We start from the raw sequence: 16799 nt of genomic DNA, 5'->3' as shown, positions 1-16799 counted from the left end.
TCTCCCTCTGCTCCTCCCCCCACGCTCTCTCTCTCTCTAAAATAAATAAAATCTTACAAAATAGAATAGCATAATGAATTTCCATGTACCTATCACCAATTTCAACACTTACCAACTCAGGGCTAGTCTTGTTTCATTTGTATCCCCTCCCCACACTTTGCCTTGCACTAGAGTATTTCTAAAGCAAATCTCAAATACCCTATCATTTCATCCACAGATAAGAAGCATACCTCTTAATTTCTTAACTTTAAATGAACTTAACTTAAATTAACTAAACTTAAATTAACTTAATTTCCAAACACTTTCAGGGTTATCCTTTTGTTACCAAGTTCCAGCTTAATTACACTGGGGTCAGAGGATTATATTTTGTGTACTTTGGTCCTTTAAGATCTGTTGAGATGTGCTTTTTGTTCCCTAATATAGAGGGTCTGGGTGAATATGCCATGCCCGTTGTGAGATGGTTGGGGGCAGCGTTCTCCAGACTTCCATTAGGGCAAATATGTGAGTCACCTGATGCTGTTCTTCAGTTGTCTGACTGATTTTTCTTTTTTTCCTCTTTTCTTCCCTCCTCTTCTCTCCCTGTTTCCCTCCCTTCCTTTTTTTTTCTTTCTTTTCTTTGCTTTTCTTTTTTCTTTTCTTTCTTTCTTTTGAGATGTACTAGGCTCAGGGAGCTGTTCTGGGGGCGAGGGAGGCCAGTACACACAGTACTTACCCTTAGGCACAGGAGCTAAGTTTTCTCCCCAAACAGCAAGAGGCAGATTGTAAAAATGCCACAAGGAAAGAGACACATGCCAACAGATGCCCCTTTTGCTGGCAACCAAAGACAACTTCCTGGTGAAGTTGGGCTGGGTGCCAAAGGTGGGGTCTGAATTCCAAGGTGTTGATGGGGAGACCCTGGAAACACATGGCATCAGGGGAGCACAGAATGACCCAGGGGTGTCCCCACTGGACCACAGCAGTGGATACAAGAGGACCCTATTCAGTGAGTCACACTTTTGAAGGTTTTCAGAGAGCAACACTGTCCGCCAAGAAAACAGTCAAGTGTGCAAATTCAAGGTCTCCACAAAATAAAAATAACTCTCAATGTATGTGCTATGGCCACAAATTCCCAACCCCCACTCAGCATGCAGCAGAGAGAAATAAACCAGCACGGAAGGCGTGAATCTTACTGGCCTTTGAAGCGTCAGTTAAATAAAAACTGTAGGTCACGCAGAGGGACACCCGCCACTCTCAGAGCTGACACCCACTGCTCGAGAAGAAATGAGAACATCGGCCACTAGTTTAAGTGGCTGGAAATGCCTTCCTCATTCATGCTGGATTTGGTACAGGGGGGCTAATATTGAACAGATATAGATTGGAAGGCAACATCTTTTAAACATCAGGCTCAGAACGGGGAGAAGAAAATGCATGGGCTCCTATAAGAAATGAGAACCAGTGTTTGTTGGGAAGGTCACCTCTGTCCAGAACCTTCTATGTCTCCACCCTGTGACCAAGTCTGGCTCAGTTCCCACCCCCTGCGGCCCCCTGCGTCAGCCAGTGAACTCTGGTCCCTCCTTTTCCTCAGGGCTACAAGAGCTCCCCAATGTTCATCCATATTTGGTGGGGAGATAAAGCTCACGTCAGCCTTCATGGCTACAAACTGATTGGAGACGGGGAGTCTTATCTCCTTAAACGATTTTAGAGGCACTTGGAAAGCAGAATGACTTCCACTTTACCTTTGCATTTCTCTGAGTGTTTGGCACGGTTCTGGGCACGCGGGAACCGGGTTCCCGAGGATAAAGAGATGCAGCTGAAAATCTGTCTCTCCTTGGCAGTTTGGCCCAGTGGTTCTCCTGATTTCAATCCCCCCTCAACCCTCCGCCCCCCCATCACGAAACACTCTGAGCACTGCTTCTAGAAAAGCAACCGTCCAGAGAGTCTGAGGAATTTGGTTATAAATATATTTTAAAATTAACCTGCTGCCTGGGTGTCTGTATATATCTGTCTCTTACTCACACGCCTTATATTTTTAATCGCGAGCTTTTCAGTCATCCTCCTAAAATGAGGTTTTCTAACCCCCCAGCTGCTCCCCCCCTACATCTGCCCCCTCACAACCCCACTCAGACCTAAGCCAGTTGTGTCTGCTTGACTAGAAAGACCAAAAAAGAAAAAAAAAATCACCTCAACAAAACCCCAAAACCTAGGCTCTAGGAGTCCTGGTTTCTCTGCTCTTGGCTGACTTTTCCGAGGGTCCCTGCCCTGTATCTCTCCCTCCTGTGTTTCCGCCCGGGTGACGAGGCCAGGCGCAGAAATAGCTCTGCCTCAATTAACACCTTCTTCATCGGGGAAAGAAATAATTAGGACATCCCATATTGAGCAAACTTCACAAGCCCAGGAGAGGAGTCAGGAGGAGCAAGAGAAAAGGAGAAAGAAAAAGGACATCTTGAATAAACGTTTCCAACTGAGTTTTCCTTCCCTCTGGGGTGGTCTTGGGCCATGGCTCCACCATGTGGGGTGCGTGGGAAGCCACTCCTGAACAGAATATTCTTCCCAGAGAGACGGGCCTAAAACTCCTTTCATTTCTCACAGGGGTTCCCCTTTAGCTTCACCATCCACGCAGTCTATCCCCTGAATTCATGGTTCCCTTGTCCCATGATCAGCATTGCCAGCCAGCCCCTCTGGACCAAGATGGCCAGTGGTCCCAACACAGACATCCAGGCTTCTGTCCTTATCCGGTTCCATTTGGTTCTTGGGCTTCAGAGAGCGAAGGACCTTGGAGAGCAGGACATTTAGTGGAAAATGTATCTGGAGGGTGCTGGGGCCCCTGAGTGTGTGGATAGTGGGGGACACCGCCCTGTGACATTGCTGATTCGGAGCTGAGTCCCAGAAGTGAGCCTCCTGCCTTCCTGGCTTTTCTCTGCCTGTCCCCCAACCTTGCATTTCTTCACCCAACCACTGAGGAGTTGCCAGTGACACAGAACCCTGCTTGTACTAGTTTCTGATTGTAGGTGTCCTGCCTCCCAGCTGGGGTGTCTTCAAGGTACATTCTGGGGAGGGGGGCGCGAGAGGGCCACCTTCTCTATTCCTTTTCTCCAGGCAATGGGGATTGCCCCCTAACAAAGCAATCAGACCTCTTCCTTCATGGCCAGGCTGTCCCCTTTCCTCCTGCTTGAGAACACAGCATGGGATGTGGTCCCTGCAAGGTTACGAGGCAGAAGCTGCTGGCACCCTGTACATATCCTGCTGTTGGCCTGGCCTCCCCACCCTCCCACCTGAAAACATCTTTCATGCCTGCACCAGCCCAGCATGCAGGTCAGCCAGCCATGCTGGGACATTAACACCCACCCAGGGGCAGTCCTTGTCAGTGTCGGACAGAAGTTGGTGGATAAGACCCTGACTCCCTTGCCCCTGGCTGGGATGGGTCTGAGGCGTGTGTCCTATGCTACCTCCCCAGGCTGCACAATGGGACTGGACCCCAGCTGCCCACAATCGTAGCCTGCTTGATAACACTACACCCCTTTACTAGATGTCTTCCTTCCCGGTCTCATGTCCCCACTCCCCCTCTGGCACTTCCTGGGATCTCTTCCCAAAAAAACTACTTACCCCTGGGACAGCTTCTGGGGAACCCCAATGCAAGGCCCTAGAACAACCAAGACCCCAAGGGCTATCTCACCCCCGGCTTTGCCTGGAGCACTTTGTAAGGAAGTTCTCCCAGCTGCCAGAAGAAAGAAGCAAAGCCCTGCATATCCTTTCCAGGAGCTTGTCCCCAAGGGAGGAAGGCTGGAAAAAACCAAAAAACCAAAACCAACCACATCATGCTGCTTGGACCTACCTGTCCCCTCTTCAAAGCAGGTGGTATGAAATTTTCCCATATAAAATTCTAACCCTATGATTGCAAAAATAAGGATTGCAAAAAATAGGAGGAGGCCGATCTGCAGCAGGGGGATCATTGCCTTCATGATCGACTTCAGGACGACTTGTAAACCTGAGAAGACACAGAGAGAGCCCCACGGCTCTGTGAGCAAGCACCCCAAACTCTAGGAACCCAGAGCACACGCGAGGCTGGGGGTGGGGCGATGACGAGGGACCACACAGGCTGGTTGTCATAAAATGGGAACAAGCCCTCCTAATATTTTAAGGCACTTCTTCTTTTAAAATATTTTTAAAGCATCTGACATATGCTGTCATTTGTTGACCTTTTAGCTAAGGAAGGGGTGGAAATTGATTGCTTTCTGAGCCATATTCCTGGGTGTTGGGAAGCTTTTACCCAGAGCGGGGTGCCTTTTCCTAGTTTTTCCCACCAAGAGGGGGCGTCTTTTCCTAAGTCATGCAGAGGCACTGGCGAAGCCAGCCACACCTCTGCGCGGGGACAGCAGTCAATGTCCCAATTCCAGTCCTGAGAAACCAGACATGGTTTCATTGGCTTCTAGCACAACCCCATGAAGTGGGCACCCCCGTAAAATTACCCCATTCTGCAGAGGTGGGAAGCAAGTCTGAGAGAGGTGATTCAACCAAGGGTGTCAGAAATAACAGAGCCGGGACTAAAACCCAGGTCTGAGGGATGTCAAATCTGTGTGGTTGTAGCCACTGTGTTATTAGGAAAGTCTGTGGTTAAAATCGGGGTTCAGACAAAAAGCCCAAGGCCTTGCTTCCTGATTAGAAGAACTTTGCATGGCTTGGCTCAGGATTAGCACCTCCCGGCATGTGGAAGCCCCAGGGAACCCGATGGAAGGGTGATGCTAATGGAGGCGGTGGGCAGAGTGGTTAGGGCTCTGGACACTGCATGCGGTGAGTGCCCAGGCCGGGGGGGGGGCTCCCCCTCTGCTGAGCCCCCCTTCCAGCTGGCTGCTAATGGCTCCCTGCTGCCCCTCCTCTTTATACAAATGCCCTTGGTTTTCAAGAGCTGCCTTACCTGAGCAGCCCTTGTCTTCCCACCGTCCCCCACCCCCTGCCCCCAGTAAGTGACCAGAGAAGGATAAAAGGCCAGCCGCCCCTCTGCCTCGGGCTGGAGGATAAGTTTGGTGCTCCTCACACTCCTGAGCTTCCCGCAGGATCAGGCCGAGACTGTATCCTTGCTCGTAAGCTTTCCTCCTGCCTTCATTCCTTCTCTCCTGACCCCCGTCCCCAGATAAAGCAGGGGCCATCTGAGCACCTAGCTAAGTCTGCATGGAGGGGACCGACCTAGTCGTCCGCTTACTAGCAATGTGACCTTCAGCGAGTCAGGTCACCATTCTGAATCTTGGTTTCTTCATCTGTAAATGCGGACTGGAATAGCACCTCCTTCTCAGGATTAAATGAGAGAGCACATATCTGGCAAAGTACCATCACAGGTGCTGAAATTCTTGTTAGTATTAGTTTGGGGATGACCCCTTAATGCAATGCCGGTAGCTCCTGGAGTCCTACGGACAGCTAAGCACAGTGCCTTCTTTCTACGAAAAGACCCTGCTGGTGGTGGTCGTCTGGGAGATCTTACGTTTAAATCCAGATGGCAAAGAACCTGACAAATGAAGCTAATGAGTAAAATGGAACTGATAATATAACCTACCTCACAGGCTTGTCGTGAGGACAAACGAATTTTTAAAATGGCAAATATTCAGAACAGAGCCTGGCACATAGTAAGTGCTTTCTTTTCTCTTCTTTTTCTTTCTTTCTTTCTTTTTTTTTTAGTAAGTGCTTTCAAATTAGTAGTAACTAACTAACTGAGGCAGCGGGACAGAAAAAGGTCAGCCCTGTTTTGTTTGGTTTTGGGTAGCCAAATCTACGTCTGACCCTGAAAATGGCAGCTGTGCCCAACGGGTGGGGCAAGAGCACCCTTGGAGGAAGAGAAAGCAAGAAGATGGGACGAATATGGGCTGTGGAGCTCCTTACTGTCAGGTTGTCAGAGCTCAGGTGCAGAATTTAACCTGTCTGAGCCTCGGCCTTTTCATCTGTAAAATGGGTTCATTGGGCCACTGAGAAGACAAACAAGACAATGCATGTAACATTCTCTCTACAGTGTCCAGTATGCAGCAGGTGCTCAACAGATGGTCATAGTCACTGCCACCAGTGTTAGTGGCCAGGCTTGGGGTCACACTTGCTAACTCCTAATCCTGCCATTTTCAGTCACATGACTGTGCTCAAATTATTCAGCTGCTCTGAGCCTCAGTTTCCACATCTGTAAAATGGAGATATCAGCACTCCCTCCCAACTTCAAGAGCCTTGAGTACTGACTGAGATGTATCAGTATGGCTCCTGATAGACAGCAGGTGCTCAATAAACAGGTGCTGTGGTTATAGGTGAGGCTCCTGGCTTGCTTTCGAAAGCTCACGGAGACCTACTGCCAGGTCCCTGGGGGTCCCTTGGGAGCATCCCCCCCAAGAGAAGGCGGTCCTGGTACAAGCTGGGAAGCACTCAGGGGCCGCTTCTGAGATGCTCTGCAGAGGGGAAATTGAGGACTCCTAGGACCCCTGATCAGACCCCTTCCAGGGTTGGAAACTCACGCACTTGGGATTCCAGACACCAGCTTGAGCGGCCTCAACACTCGAACTGCCCTCAGCGTCCGTAGGTCAAACTCCGTCCCAACTGTCGCCAAGATGCTGGAAGAAAGAAGCCAGAGCGGAAAACAGAGGGTGGGTTTCAGGGTCAGACGGGAGTGGGATTTGATGTCATTTATTGGCTAGGCGACCACAGGCAGGTGACTTTACCTTGCTGGCCTCCGTTTTATCTCCTGTGTTTACCGTACCTGCCTTATAGGATAAAAGGTGATTTACAACGACCCCAGCAAGGTGTATGGTTCATGGTGATAATAAACACCGGACTGAGAGGAATAGAAGCTTCCTGTTGGCACGTGGTTGGGGTGACATTCAATATATTTCACATGCACAATTGGAATGAATCTTGGGGAGGCCCAGGGGTCCTGGGAAGCATCCAGGGAGAATGGCAGACCCTTCAGGGCTCAGCGCTTTTTACCAACTGGCAGGAAAGTGGTTCAGTATTACAAGCCCAGCCTGCATGGGGTTCAAATCCCGGCTCTGCCATTTCCCACCTGGGTGACCCTGGACAAGCCAGTACACCTCTCTGTGCCTCAGTTTCTCCTTTTATAGAACAGGGATAACAATAGTACTGACGATGCCTCAAAGGGATGTGGGGATGAAATGGACTGATACAGGTGCTGCGGTTGGCATGGTGCCTGGCACACAGGAAGTGTGCTAAGCTACTCGGAAATAAACGAAAAGGGAAAAAAAAACCCCACAGAAAACCAAACCAAACAATGAGTGTGGCTCTGCTGGTGTGCAGCTGAGGGAGCGTGAGGAGGCCGGGGTGGCCAGAGCCAAGCCAGCCAGGCTGACAGTGGGAGGAAGTGAGGGCAGGGTGGTGATGGGCAGATCATACAGGGCCCAGTGGGCCGTGGTACGGACTCTGGTTCCTTCTCTGAGTGACGTGGGAGCCACGGAGGGTTCTGAGCACTGGAGGGATGGGATGTGAGCTGTATTACAAGAAGGTCCCCTGTGGGGCAAGGCCAGAGGTTGGAAGTGGGGGTGAGGAATGGACCACCACACTTCCAAGTGAACCATGGTGGGTCTGGGCCAGGCTGCGTTGGACACAGTGGCAGCACTGAGAAGAACCTGATCCCACCCTCAGGGGACTGCACAAGTGGGTGAGGTTCAAGCTTGAGTCCCTGCGGCCGCAGGCTGGAGAATAAGGAGGACCTAAATACAGACAGGAGAGCTGGGGACAGCATCACCATGGAGCCCAAGTACAAGGAGTTAGCACAGCACAAAATCTCAGACCCAGAGTTAAACCCTGGCCCTACATTTTCACATTGTGTGGCCTTTGTTCTAACCAGTCTAAGCCTCACAAATGCAGATAATCTGACCTCCCCCTGGCCCAGGGCAATCTTAACCTGGCACCTAACATGTACTATTTTTCATCCCCCACCCTGGAAGGATGAGAAGGAATTAAGAGGGAATGGGACAGGGTTGGGTGGGGAGGCTTCTGTGGCCAAGAATGCCCCACAAAGACAAGCTTTGTTCAGGATATTGGTGGGGAAAAATGGGTGGGCTGGTGTTGGAGGCTGTGAACTGGGGGCTGAGGAGGTGGGTCTTGTCCTGTGGACAGTGGGAGTCATGTAAGGTTTCGGAGCAGGGGAGGGATGTGATTAGGGTTGGCGTGGTGAAGACAAGGCTGACAGCTGACAGGACAGATGGGCAGTGATGGAGGCAGAGCGAGGAGGGAGCGGTGAGAGCAGGCCAGCGTAATGAGGGCTGGAACTAGGACAAAGGCAGTGGGAGTACAAAGGAGGCCCCAATTTAAATATAGCTGCCATTGATTGCTGGGCATCGGGGAGCTTGCCTGGGCTCATCAAATCCTCCCTGCATCCCAGCAGTCTGCAGGATGAGTCCCATTTTCCAGAGGAAACTAGAGCCTGGAGAAGTTACTAATGCATGGAGGTCCATACCACTGAGCAAGAACTCAAAGCCAGGACCCCAGGACTCCAGAACACCAGTTTTCTACCTCATATGGCTCATTGAATGGGGGGGAGGCCATGGTGGGAAAGGAAGAAAGGCAGACTGGCTTCCTGGTTCTGAATTGGCCACTAAGCAACAGCTATTCATTTATTCAATGAGGGTTTATTGAGCACCTACTATAGGGTGCCTGAGGACACTGCCATGCACAAAGAGACAAGGGGAAAACATGACATGTTAGATCATGGCAAGTGCTATGGAGAACAATATGGCAGCCACCAGGGCTTCCCATGGAAAGATTGAGTGGGGTGGGAGCTAGAAGACTCAAAGAGGCCTGCAGCATTTTGGCCTGAGCTACCTGAAGGATGAAGTCTCTGTAAATTGAAATAGGAAAGGGGTAGGTTTGGAGGAAGATCAAGACTGGGCTGTTGACATGATGAGTCTGAGATGCCAGTTTTCTGTAACTTCCTTGTTCAAACCTTCCATTGGCTTCCATCAGGCTTAGAATATAATCCAGACTCTACCATGACCACATGACCTTGCATGACTTGACTCCCACTGACTGCCTGTTCCACCACATCCTGGCCACTCTGATCTTCTGTTCCTCCAACAGAAGGAAGAGCTCCTTCCTGCCATGGGAATGTTATACTGGCCATTTCCTCTACTGCAAATGCCTGTCCCCTCAACTCTCTCCCTCTTTGCCTTGCTGGCCCTCTTCAAATCCTTCAGAGCTCACATTTTGCCTTCTCAGAGAGGATCTCCCTGGCTCCTCTTGCTAAGGAGATCCTTCACTCTGAAGGATTTTATAGCTTATTAAGTTGCATTTATTATTCACCCCTTCTTTTACAATGTGAGCACCATGAAGACAAAGTTGTTTGTTTATAGTGCCTGTGGCACTGTTTATGGCTTAGCAGGGACTCAGTAAAAATCTGGTAAGTGAGAAAAGAGTGGTGGAAAACAGGGTTATGGTAGAACAGATATCCTAGGGGTAGATAGGGCAAGTGAAAAAAGCCAAGGCCCCCCAGTGGAATGTTGGGCAAGAGCAACATTTTAAGAGAAGGTGTTGAGATGCTGGCGAGGATATGGAGAAAGGGGAACCCTCCTACACTGTTGGTGGGAATGCAAGCTGGTGCAACCACTCTGGAAAACAGCATGGAGGTTCCTCCAAAAGTTGAAAATAGAACTACCCTATGGCCCAGCAATTGCACTACTGGGTATTTACCCTAAAGATACAAACATAGTGATCCGAAGGGGGACGTGCACCAGAATGTTTAAAGCAGCAATGTCTACAATAGCCAAACTATGGAAAGAACCTAGATGTCCATCAACAGATGAATGGATAACGAAGATGTGGTATATATACACAATAGAATGCTATAAAGTCATCAAAAGAAATGAAATATTGCCATTTGCGATGATGTGGATGAAACTAGAGGGTATCATGCTTAGTGAGATAAGTCAATTGGAGAAAGACAACTATCATATGATCTCCCTGATATGAGGAAGTAGAGATGCAACATAGGGGGTTTGGGGGGTAGGAAAAGAATAAATGGAACAAGATGGGATCAGGAAGGAGATAAACCATAAGTGACTCTAAATCTCACAAAACAAACTGAGGGTTGCTGGGGGGAGGGGGGCCGGGAGAGGGGGGTGGAGTTATGGACACTGGGGAGGGTATGGGGTATGGTGAGTGTTGTGAAGTGTGTAAACCTGGCGATTCCCAGACCTGTATCCCTGGGGATAAAAATACATTATATGTTTATAAAAAAATTAAAAATTAAAAATTAAAAAAAAAAAGAGGTGTTGAGGAAGGAGCTTGGTGAAAAAGAGGAAGTCATGGAGGTTGCAGGAGACTTGGCAGAGGAGGTCATCCCCGGGGGTCAAGTTCAAAAGTGTTTTGAGAAAGGCAAAGCCGCTGGTCTCTAGGGCAGCCTGTGGATGAGTCAGGTGCAGCATCAGGTGGCTGATGGCTGGAGAGAACATGAGAAGATGAACCAGAGGGGTGCCTGGGTGGCTCAGTGGGTTAAGCCTCTGCCTTTGGCTTGGGTCATGATCTCAAGGTCCTGGGATTGAGTCCTGCATTAGGCTCTCTGCTCAGCAGGGAGCCTGCTTCCCCCACACCCTTTGCCTGCCTCTCTGCCTACCTGTGATCTCTGTCAAATAAATAAATAAAATCTTTGAAAAAAAAATAAGAAAGAGAAGATGAACCAGAAAGAAGAGCCTGGGTATGAGAAAGGAGATTTTCAGGGTGGGAGACACTAAATATGTTGACATGTCCAGAGAGAGAAGTCAATAATGTATCCCTTGGCCTTTAGAGCTGCCTGATATGGTAACCACTAGCCACACACAGCTATTTAAATATACCCTTAATTTAATTTAAGTTAAATCAGACATTTAGTTCCTCAGTCGCATTAGCTGCACTTACATGTAGCTGTTTAAATGTATAATTAAATTAAATTAATTTAGACATTCAGTCCCTCGGTTGCATTAGATGTATTTCAAGTACTCCCTAACCACATGTGGACAGTTGATTTCCATCACCATAGAAAGTTCCACTGGGTGACGCTGCTCTTGCATGCCCCCCACCCGCCACCACCAGGGCAGGAATTTTCATCTGTTTTGTTCACAGCTGTATCCTTGGTACCTAAAACTGTGCCTGGCATATAGATAGGTGCCCAATAAATGCTTTTTGAATAGATAAGAAGGAAGTTAAATAGATAAGAAGGAAGTTAAAAGTTAAGAAAGCCTAGCAATAACTAATATACTCTAAAAGAGATGGAAGGCTGGGTAGAAGACAGGACTTCCCTTAAACTAGGAAAAGAATCATGGAAGATACTGATGGTTGTTTATTCAATAGTCAATCCTACCCCCTCCCTTGTCAGTGGAGTCTGCCTTCCATCAAAGAGTCAGAAGATGCCCAATAGTCTCTTTTCCTCAAGATTCCCTTCGATGGGAGCACGGGTCACATGACGGGGTCATATGCCTAACAGGATCTGAGTGAAAGCCTGCTGGAGGCTTCTGGGGACGAGTTTCCCTTCCCCAAGAGGAGTAACATGGCAGGAGACAACCCCTCCTCTTCTCTGGCCCAACATTTTCTGTAGACATCTTGGAACAAGGTGGCCATCTTGGGACCATGAGTGGTAATGATTACCAGAAGAGTCCTTACAATGGAGATGACAAGAGTGGAAAGACGGGAAAGATTCCTTGGGGACATCACTAAGCTGTGGAGCCAATCTTGCAACCAGCCACTGGGCCTCCAGACTTCTTACAATGTGGATAACAAACATCTTTTCTAGTAGATAAGAACTAGGAAGCTTAGGTTCAAATCCCCATCCCTCCAATCACTAGCTGTGTGACCTTGGACAAGTCATTCAACTTTTCTGTTCCTCAGTTTCCTGAAGAGTACAATGGGGATGACAACTGTACTTACCCCAATAGGTGTGGGGGTTTATGCAAGATGCTTGGAACTGTGCTTGGAATTTAGTAAGTCCTCTATAAATGTTTGCTTTTTTCTTCACCATCATCATCTGTATTCTTGTGTTACTTGTGGCCAAGTTATACCAGACCCCACTGATAAAGGCAAGTAATGGAGTTTTCTTCCTTTGTCAGGTTGTATGCTTGCTGCTTTACATACTCAGATCCATGCCTCAGAATCTTTACCAGGTGAGTGTTCTACCCTCATTTCATTGACAGGGAAACTGAGACCTGGGGTGAGCTACTTGTCTGCAGTCACATAGCTAACATGTGCCTAGCTCCTGAGTCTTGCTGTGCCACCTCTAGTTCCCCTGGTTAACTCTACCTTCCCCTCTCTCAGAACTTTAGCTTAGTTCATGCCTCCACTAACCCGAGTGCAGAAAGGAGCTAGGTTTTTCTCTGCTGCCTGAAAGTCAGGACGTCAATAAATATTTGTGGAGGAGCAACTACTATGTGCCAGGTGGGTGAGGAGGGAAATATGTGCAAAGGCCCTGGGGCTGGAGAGACCTCATGGTAAAGGGTGAGGTTACTGGCTGAGAGAGAGGGGCAGAGGACAGGAGAGGGACAAGGAGGTGTCAGGACAGTCAGAAAGCAGAGGAGAGAATGGGGGCTGCTCTGGACCCCTGACTTCAGGTTAGAAGAAGCACCTGCCAAGATTGACAGGGTCAGATCTTCGTGAGATGGGTACTTAGAAGCATAACTTCTTCTCATGCCTTCTATATTCTTGCCATTCATAGATTGTGCAAATCCTCTTCAAGTTTATTTTTACATCACTTGGCTTTTACCTCCTCTTGGGGAAAGTATTTCTAAAATTCCTTTTTAAAAAATCTTCAAACCGGGAGAGTCAAGTTAATCACTTTCCTCAGTTCATGGCATCTTTCCACCTTTGGTCTGTGCAATGCCCCTCTCTGCTCATTCCTTCCTTCCTTCATTCCTTCCCTCTTATCCCCAAGCCCTACTTTCATTTGTCTCTCCTGAGAGACAACCAATATAATGTTTAATTTGGTCTTATTGGAGTGCATTCTTGCAAAACATGTGCTTTATTTTGAGTGCTTATATTTTTAACTTACATTGACGGCACGAAGTTAAAGCATATTCTGTTGTTTCCTGTTTTCACCCAGAACCATGTTTTTAAGCCCTATCCTGGGTGGTCTATTGGATGTGCCATCTGGAGCTTTCACTGGGCTCGGGGCTCTCCATAGGTGTATCTACCACATCCCTGTTCTCCAGGGATGGACACCAGCTGGCCTCCGGCATCCCGTCCACAGATGCTGGTGTAGTGAACATTCTCACACCATTCCTTACAGACCCAGCGAAAATCTCCCTAGGGTGGATGTCTTGGGGATAACTGTGCTGAGTCTGACTTAACCCAACTTAGCATGCTGATGACCTTCCACATAGAGCACTCTCCCCGGCCATACCCCCAGCCGTGGGGCAGGAGCCTCCTCCGTTCACACATTCTGCGGACCCTTGGCTCATCCACCATGCTGATTTTTCCCACCATGAGAGGCATACAGAAATACTCGCAGTTTTAATTTTCATCGTTCTGATTACAAATGATTTTGAGTACCACATCATATACTGATTAGCTTTTCAGACTTCTCTTCTTTAATCTCCCTGATCACAGTTTTTGCCTGTTTTCCTGTTGGGGTTGTGTGTTATTCTTGTTGACTTGCAGACATGGCCTAGTACGGTCTTAATCAGCGCTGCCCAATGTGGCAGCCACGGGCCACATGGAGCTCTGGACACTGGCAATGTGGCTGGTGGGAGTGAGAAGCTAAATTTTGTTTTATTTTTTCTTTAAAGATTTTATTTATTTATTTGACACAGAGAGAGACACAGTGAGAAAGGGAACACAAGCAGGGAGAGTGGGGGAGGAAAAAGCAGGCTTCCTGATGAGCAGGGAGCCCGAATGCGGGGCTTGATCCCAGGACCCTGGGATCATGACCTGGGCGGGAGGACAGCGGCTTAACGACTGAGGCACCCAGGTACCCCAGGAACTGAATTTTAGGTTGTGTTTACTTTTAATTCATTACACTGAAAACAGTTGCACGTGGCTAAGGGGTAATGTATTAGATAGCAGTGAGATATTAATCTCTGGTCGGTTAATTTTCGACCATCCTGGGCACTATTTACAAATTTTTTTTTTTTTTTTACTATTTACAAATTTTACTTAAGTTCTTTCTATGCACCAGAGGCTATTCTATAGAATTTATAAATGTTTACTTGCTTTAAACTCCTAACAACCCCACAGGCAGATATTATTCTTTCCATTTTGTTGATGAGGAAACAAAGGCACAGAGAGGTTGAGTAACTTGCCTGTGGATTCACAGGAAACGGGAAAGCAAGATTGGGATGTGGGCAGTTTGGGTCCTGAACTGTCCCCATAATGTCTTTATTCGAACAGAACATTAGTTTTCATCTAATCCATTATCATTAGTATTATTTTGTCTTAGAGTTTGTGCTTTCAAAGTTCTGTTTAAGAAGTCCTTCCCCTACCCCAGGCCACACAAATATTCTCCCGTGTTTCCTCCTGTAAAGGGAAAGCTCTGACCACTGACACAAGGTCCTCTCGAGCATCTTAACCTCCACTGGAGCTTTTCTTCCACTTATTTGTCTTTTAAAGTAGAGGATTACACAAAAGGACACGTTTCTATTTTGGGTGATTCCTGAAGCTCTCTTAATGTGCAGTGTTTTCTTAAATAAAAAGCAGGAACAGATGTAAAAACCCCAGAAGGAGAGAGTTAAGTGATTCCAGAAAAGATGGGCCCTCCAGAGAAGTGGGGCTGCTGAGGGAGGAGAAAGGGATGGCGGCTGAGCCAAGACAAGTGGGTTCGGAGAATCGGCAGGTCTCGCCGGCCCGCTGAAGGGCACCGTTGCGGTCGCTCGCTGATCGTGAGGCTGAAGGAGGCGGCAGAAGGGAGACCTGTCCCTGAGACACCATAGCAAGAGCAGGGAAGAGAACTGGAAGTCTCTCTGGGGGCCGAGAGTCTTCCACATGGAGGGGATCTGTCCAAGTTTGCAAGCAAAGTGTACCAAGTCAGGGCGGAAGGAGAGCCTGAAGGTCCAAATGAGACGTTAGATGGAGTAAAGCTCTCGAGGAAATGGACGAGTACATTTTCAATTTAATTCCCAGACATTTAGCAAGTACCTCCTGAGGGAGAGGCACTCCCAGGTCAAAGTAAAAACAAAAGCTCAATTCTCGCCCACAGCTGGTGGGAGTTGAGACCGGTTCCACCACGGCCCAGAATTGTTAGGGCCATTTCCACCAGAGCTAAATGGATGCCTCCTGATGACCCAGAAACCCCAGTCCCGGGAACACCTCCTGCCAAAGACAAGCATGAGAGCGTCGACAGCTCTCCGTAATAGCTGCAAAGCTCAGCGCACCGAAATGCCCATCACCCATGCGGCACATGCGGCCATGACATTGAACGCCGCACAGTTCCGGCAATAGCACGGGCGGATCCCACACACACAACAGCAAGGGAAGGAAGACGATGAGAGCGTGCCCTGTGACCCCGTGAGTTTATAATTCTAAAACACGTCTTGAGACTAATCCGTGCCCTTCTAGGTCAGGGTGGGGTGACCGGAGACTGGAGAGGAATGAGTGGGTTTCTGGATGTTGGGGGAGATTCTGTTGCTGGATTTGGGTGCTGGATACATGAGTATGTTCAGTTCTGGAAAGTCACTCAAGCTGTACCTGCCATGTGTGCTTTTCTGCGTGTATGTTCTACTTCATTACAAAGCTGAAAAAGCAGAATGAGGAGGAAGGTAACATTTATGGAGTGCTTGCTGGGGGCCAGGCAGCGTGCATTGTTTTAATCAATCCCATGACGACCCTATGAAGTGGGGCCTGTCATTCCTTCTGCTTTCCAGATCAGAAAGGTTGAGTCACTGCTCCAAGCCCACAAAGCTGGCACATGGCCAAGCTGGGTTTTGGTCCCACCTCCCATACATTTCTAATTACTCTGAAACACTCCCCAGGCTTGGAAAAGTAAAAGGCCATGGATTTCGCTAAGAGAGAGAAGAAAAGAAAAGATGATGATCCTGAGGAAATTTAAAGGAAGTGAGTTCATAAAAGTTGGCAAGATCTCAAGAATCGAGGGAAGACTGGAAGCAGATGTGGGGTGAATTTAATAAGGCAGTGACTTAAGATGAAGACATATTGAGGGATATTGAAGATCTGAGTAAGAGCCACTGTGTAGGAAAGAAAGGAACCTTCTTCACTGGTTCTCTCGAGGCCATTCTGGCCTCAGTGATCGTTTCCCAACATGGCAACAGCTAATACCTTATACAGTCCTACTTCCCCATAGCCCTGTTCATGGGCATCGTCATCATGGCAGGGGGGCTGACACCCATTTTGATGAAGAGCAAACCGGGGTTCTAAAAGGCCAAGTGTCTTGTCTGAGATCATACACCACTAAGTGTCAGAGCCAACCTTGAACGGAAGCCTCTTTTTTCTGCCTCACGGGGTAAGCCTCTAGCCAGGCAAGCATCTCATTCAACCTCCCTGCTTCTCCCCTCTGCTCCTTTATTCAGAGAATCTCCTCCCCATGGACCCACAGCTCTGCCTGCCTTCAGAACTGCCTCCTTCACTGTCCAGCCTCATGCCTGACTCCTTTCTCTTCCATCCCATAATCTGCAGGGGCTCAGGGTACATCAGAGACTTGCCATGATGGTGGAAATGTTTTATTTTGAGTTGTCCAATACTGCAGCTAACAGCCACGTGTGGCTAGTGAGCACTTAAAATGTGGCTGAGCAACTGAATTTTTCATTTGAGCTTATTTTAATTAATTTACATTTATATTTTATGCCATAGCTACATACGGCTAGTGGCTACTGTGCTGTACTGTGCAGCTCTGGAGCTGCATTATAGGGTAGATTATATAAACAAGTGTACGC

General features: G+C 48.2%; 1 protein-coding gene across 1 annotated transcript in view; it reads right to left on the bottom strand.

Moving 5' to 3' along the window:
• CACNA1A (calcium voltage-gated channel subunit alpha1 A) overlaps positions 1 to 16799 on the bottom strand; it is a 214159-nt gene that overhangs the window by 112547 nt on the left and 84813 nt on the right. Inside the window, exons 5-6 of the mRNA XM_044254073.1 lie at positions 6463 to 6554; positions 3812 to 3964 (exon numbers count right to left, since the gene is read on the bottom strand). Of these exons, the coding sequence (XP_044110008.1) occupies positions 3812 to 3964; positions 6463 to 6554 (245 nt within the window). The remainder of the gene's footprint in view (positions 1 to 3811; positions 3965 to 6462; positions 6555 to 16799) is intronic.

The sequence above is a fragment of the Neovison vison genome, chromosome 6 (genome assembly GCF_020171115.1).
Source record: "Neovison vison isolate M4711 chromosome 6, ASM_NN_V1, whole genome shotgun sequence".
In the NCBI taxonomy this organism is placed as follows: domain Eukaryota; kingdom Metazoa; phylum Chordata; class Mammalia; order Carnivora; family Mustelidae; genus Neogale; species Neogale vison.
Note: the sequence above shows the minus strand (reverse complement) of the source record. Positions and strands in the feature narration are given on the sequence as shown.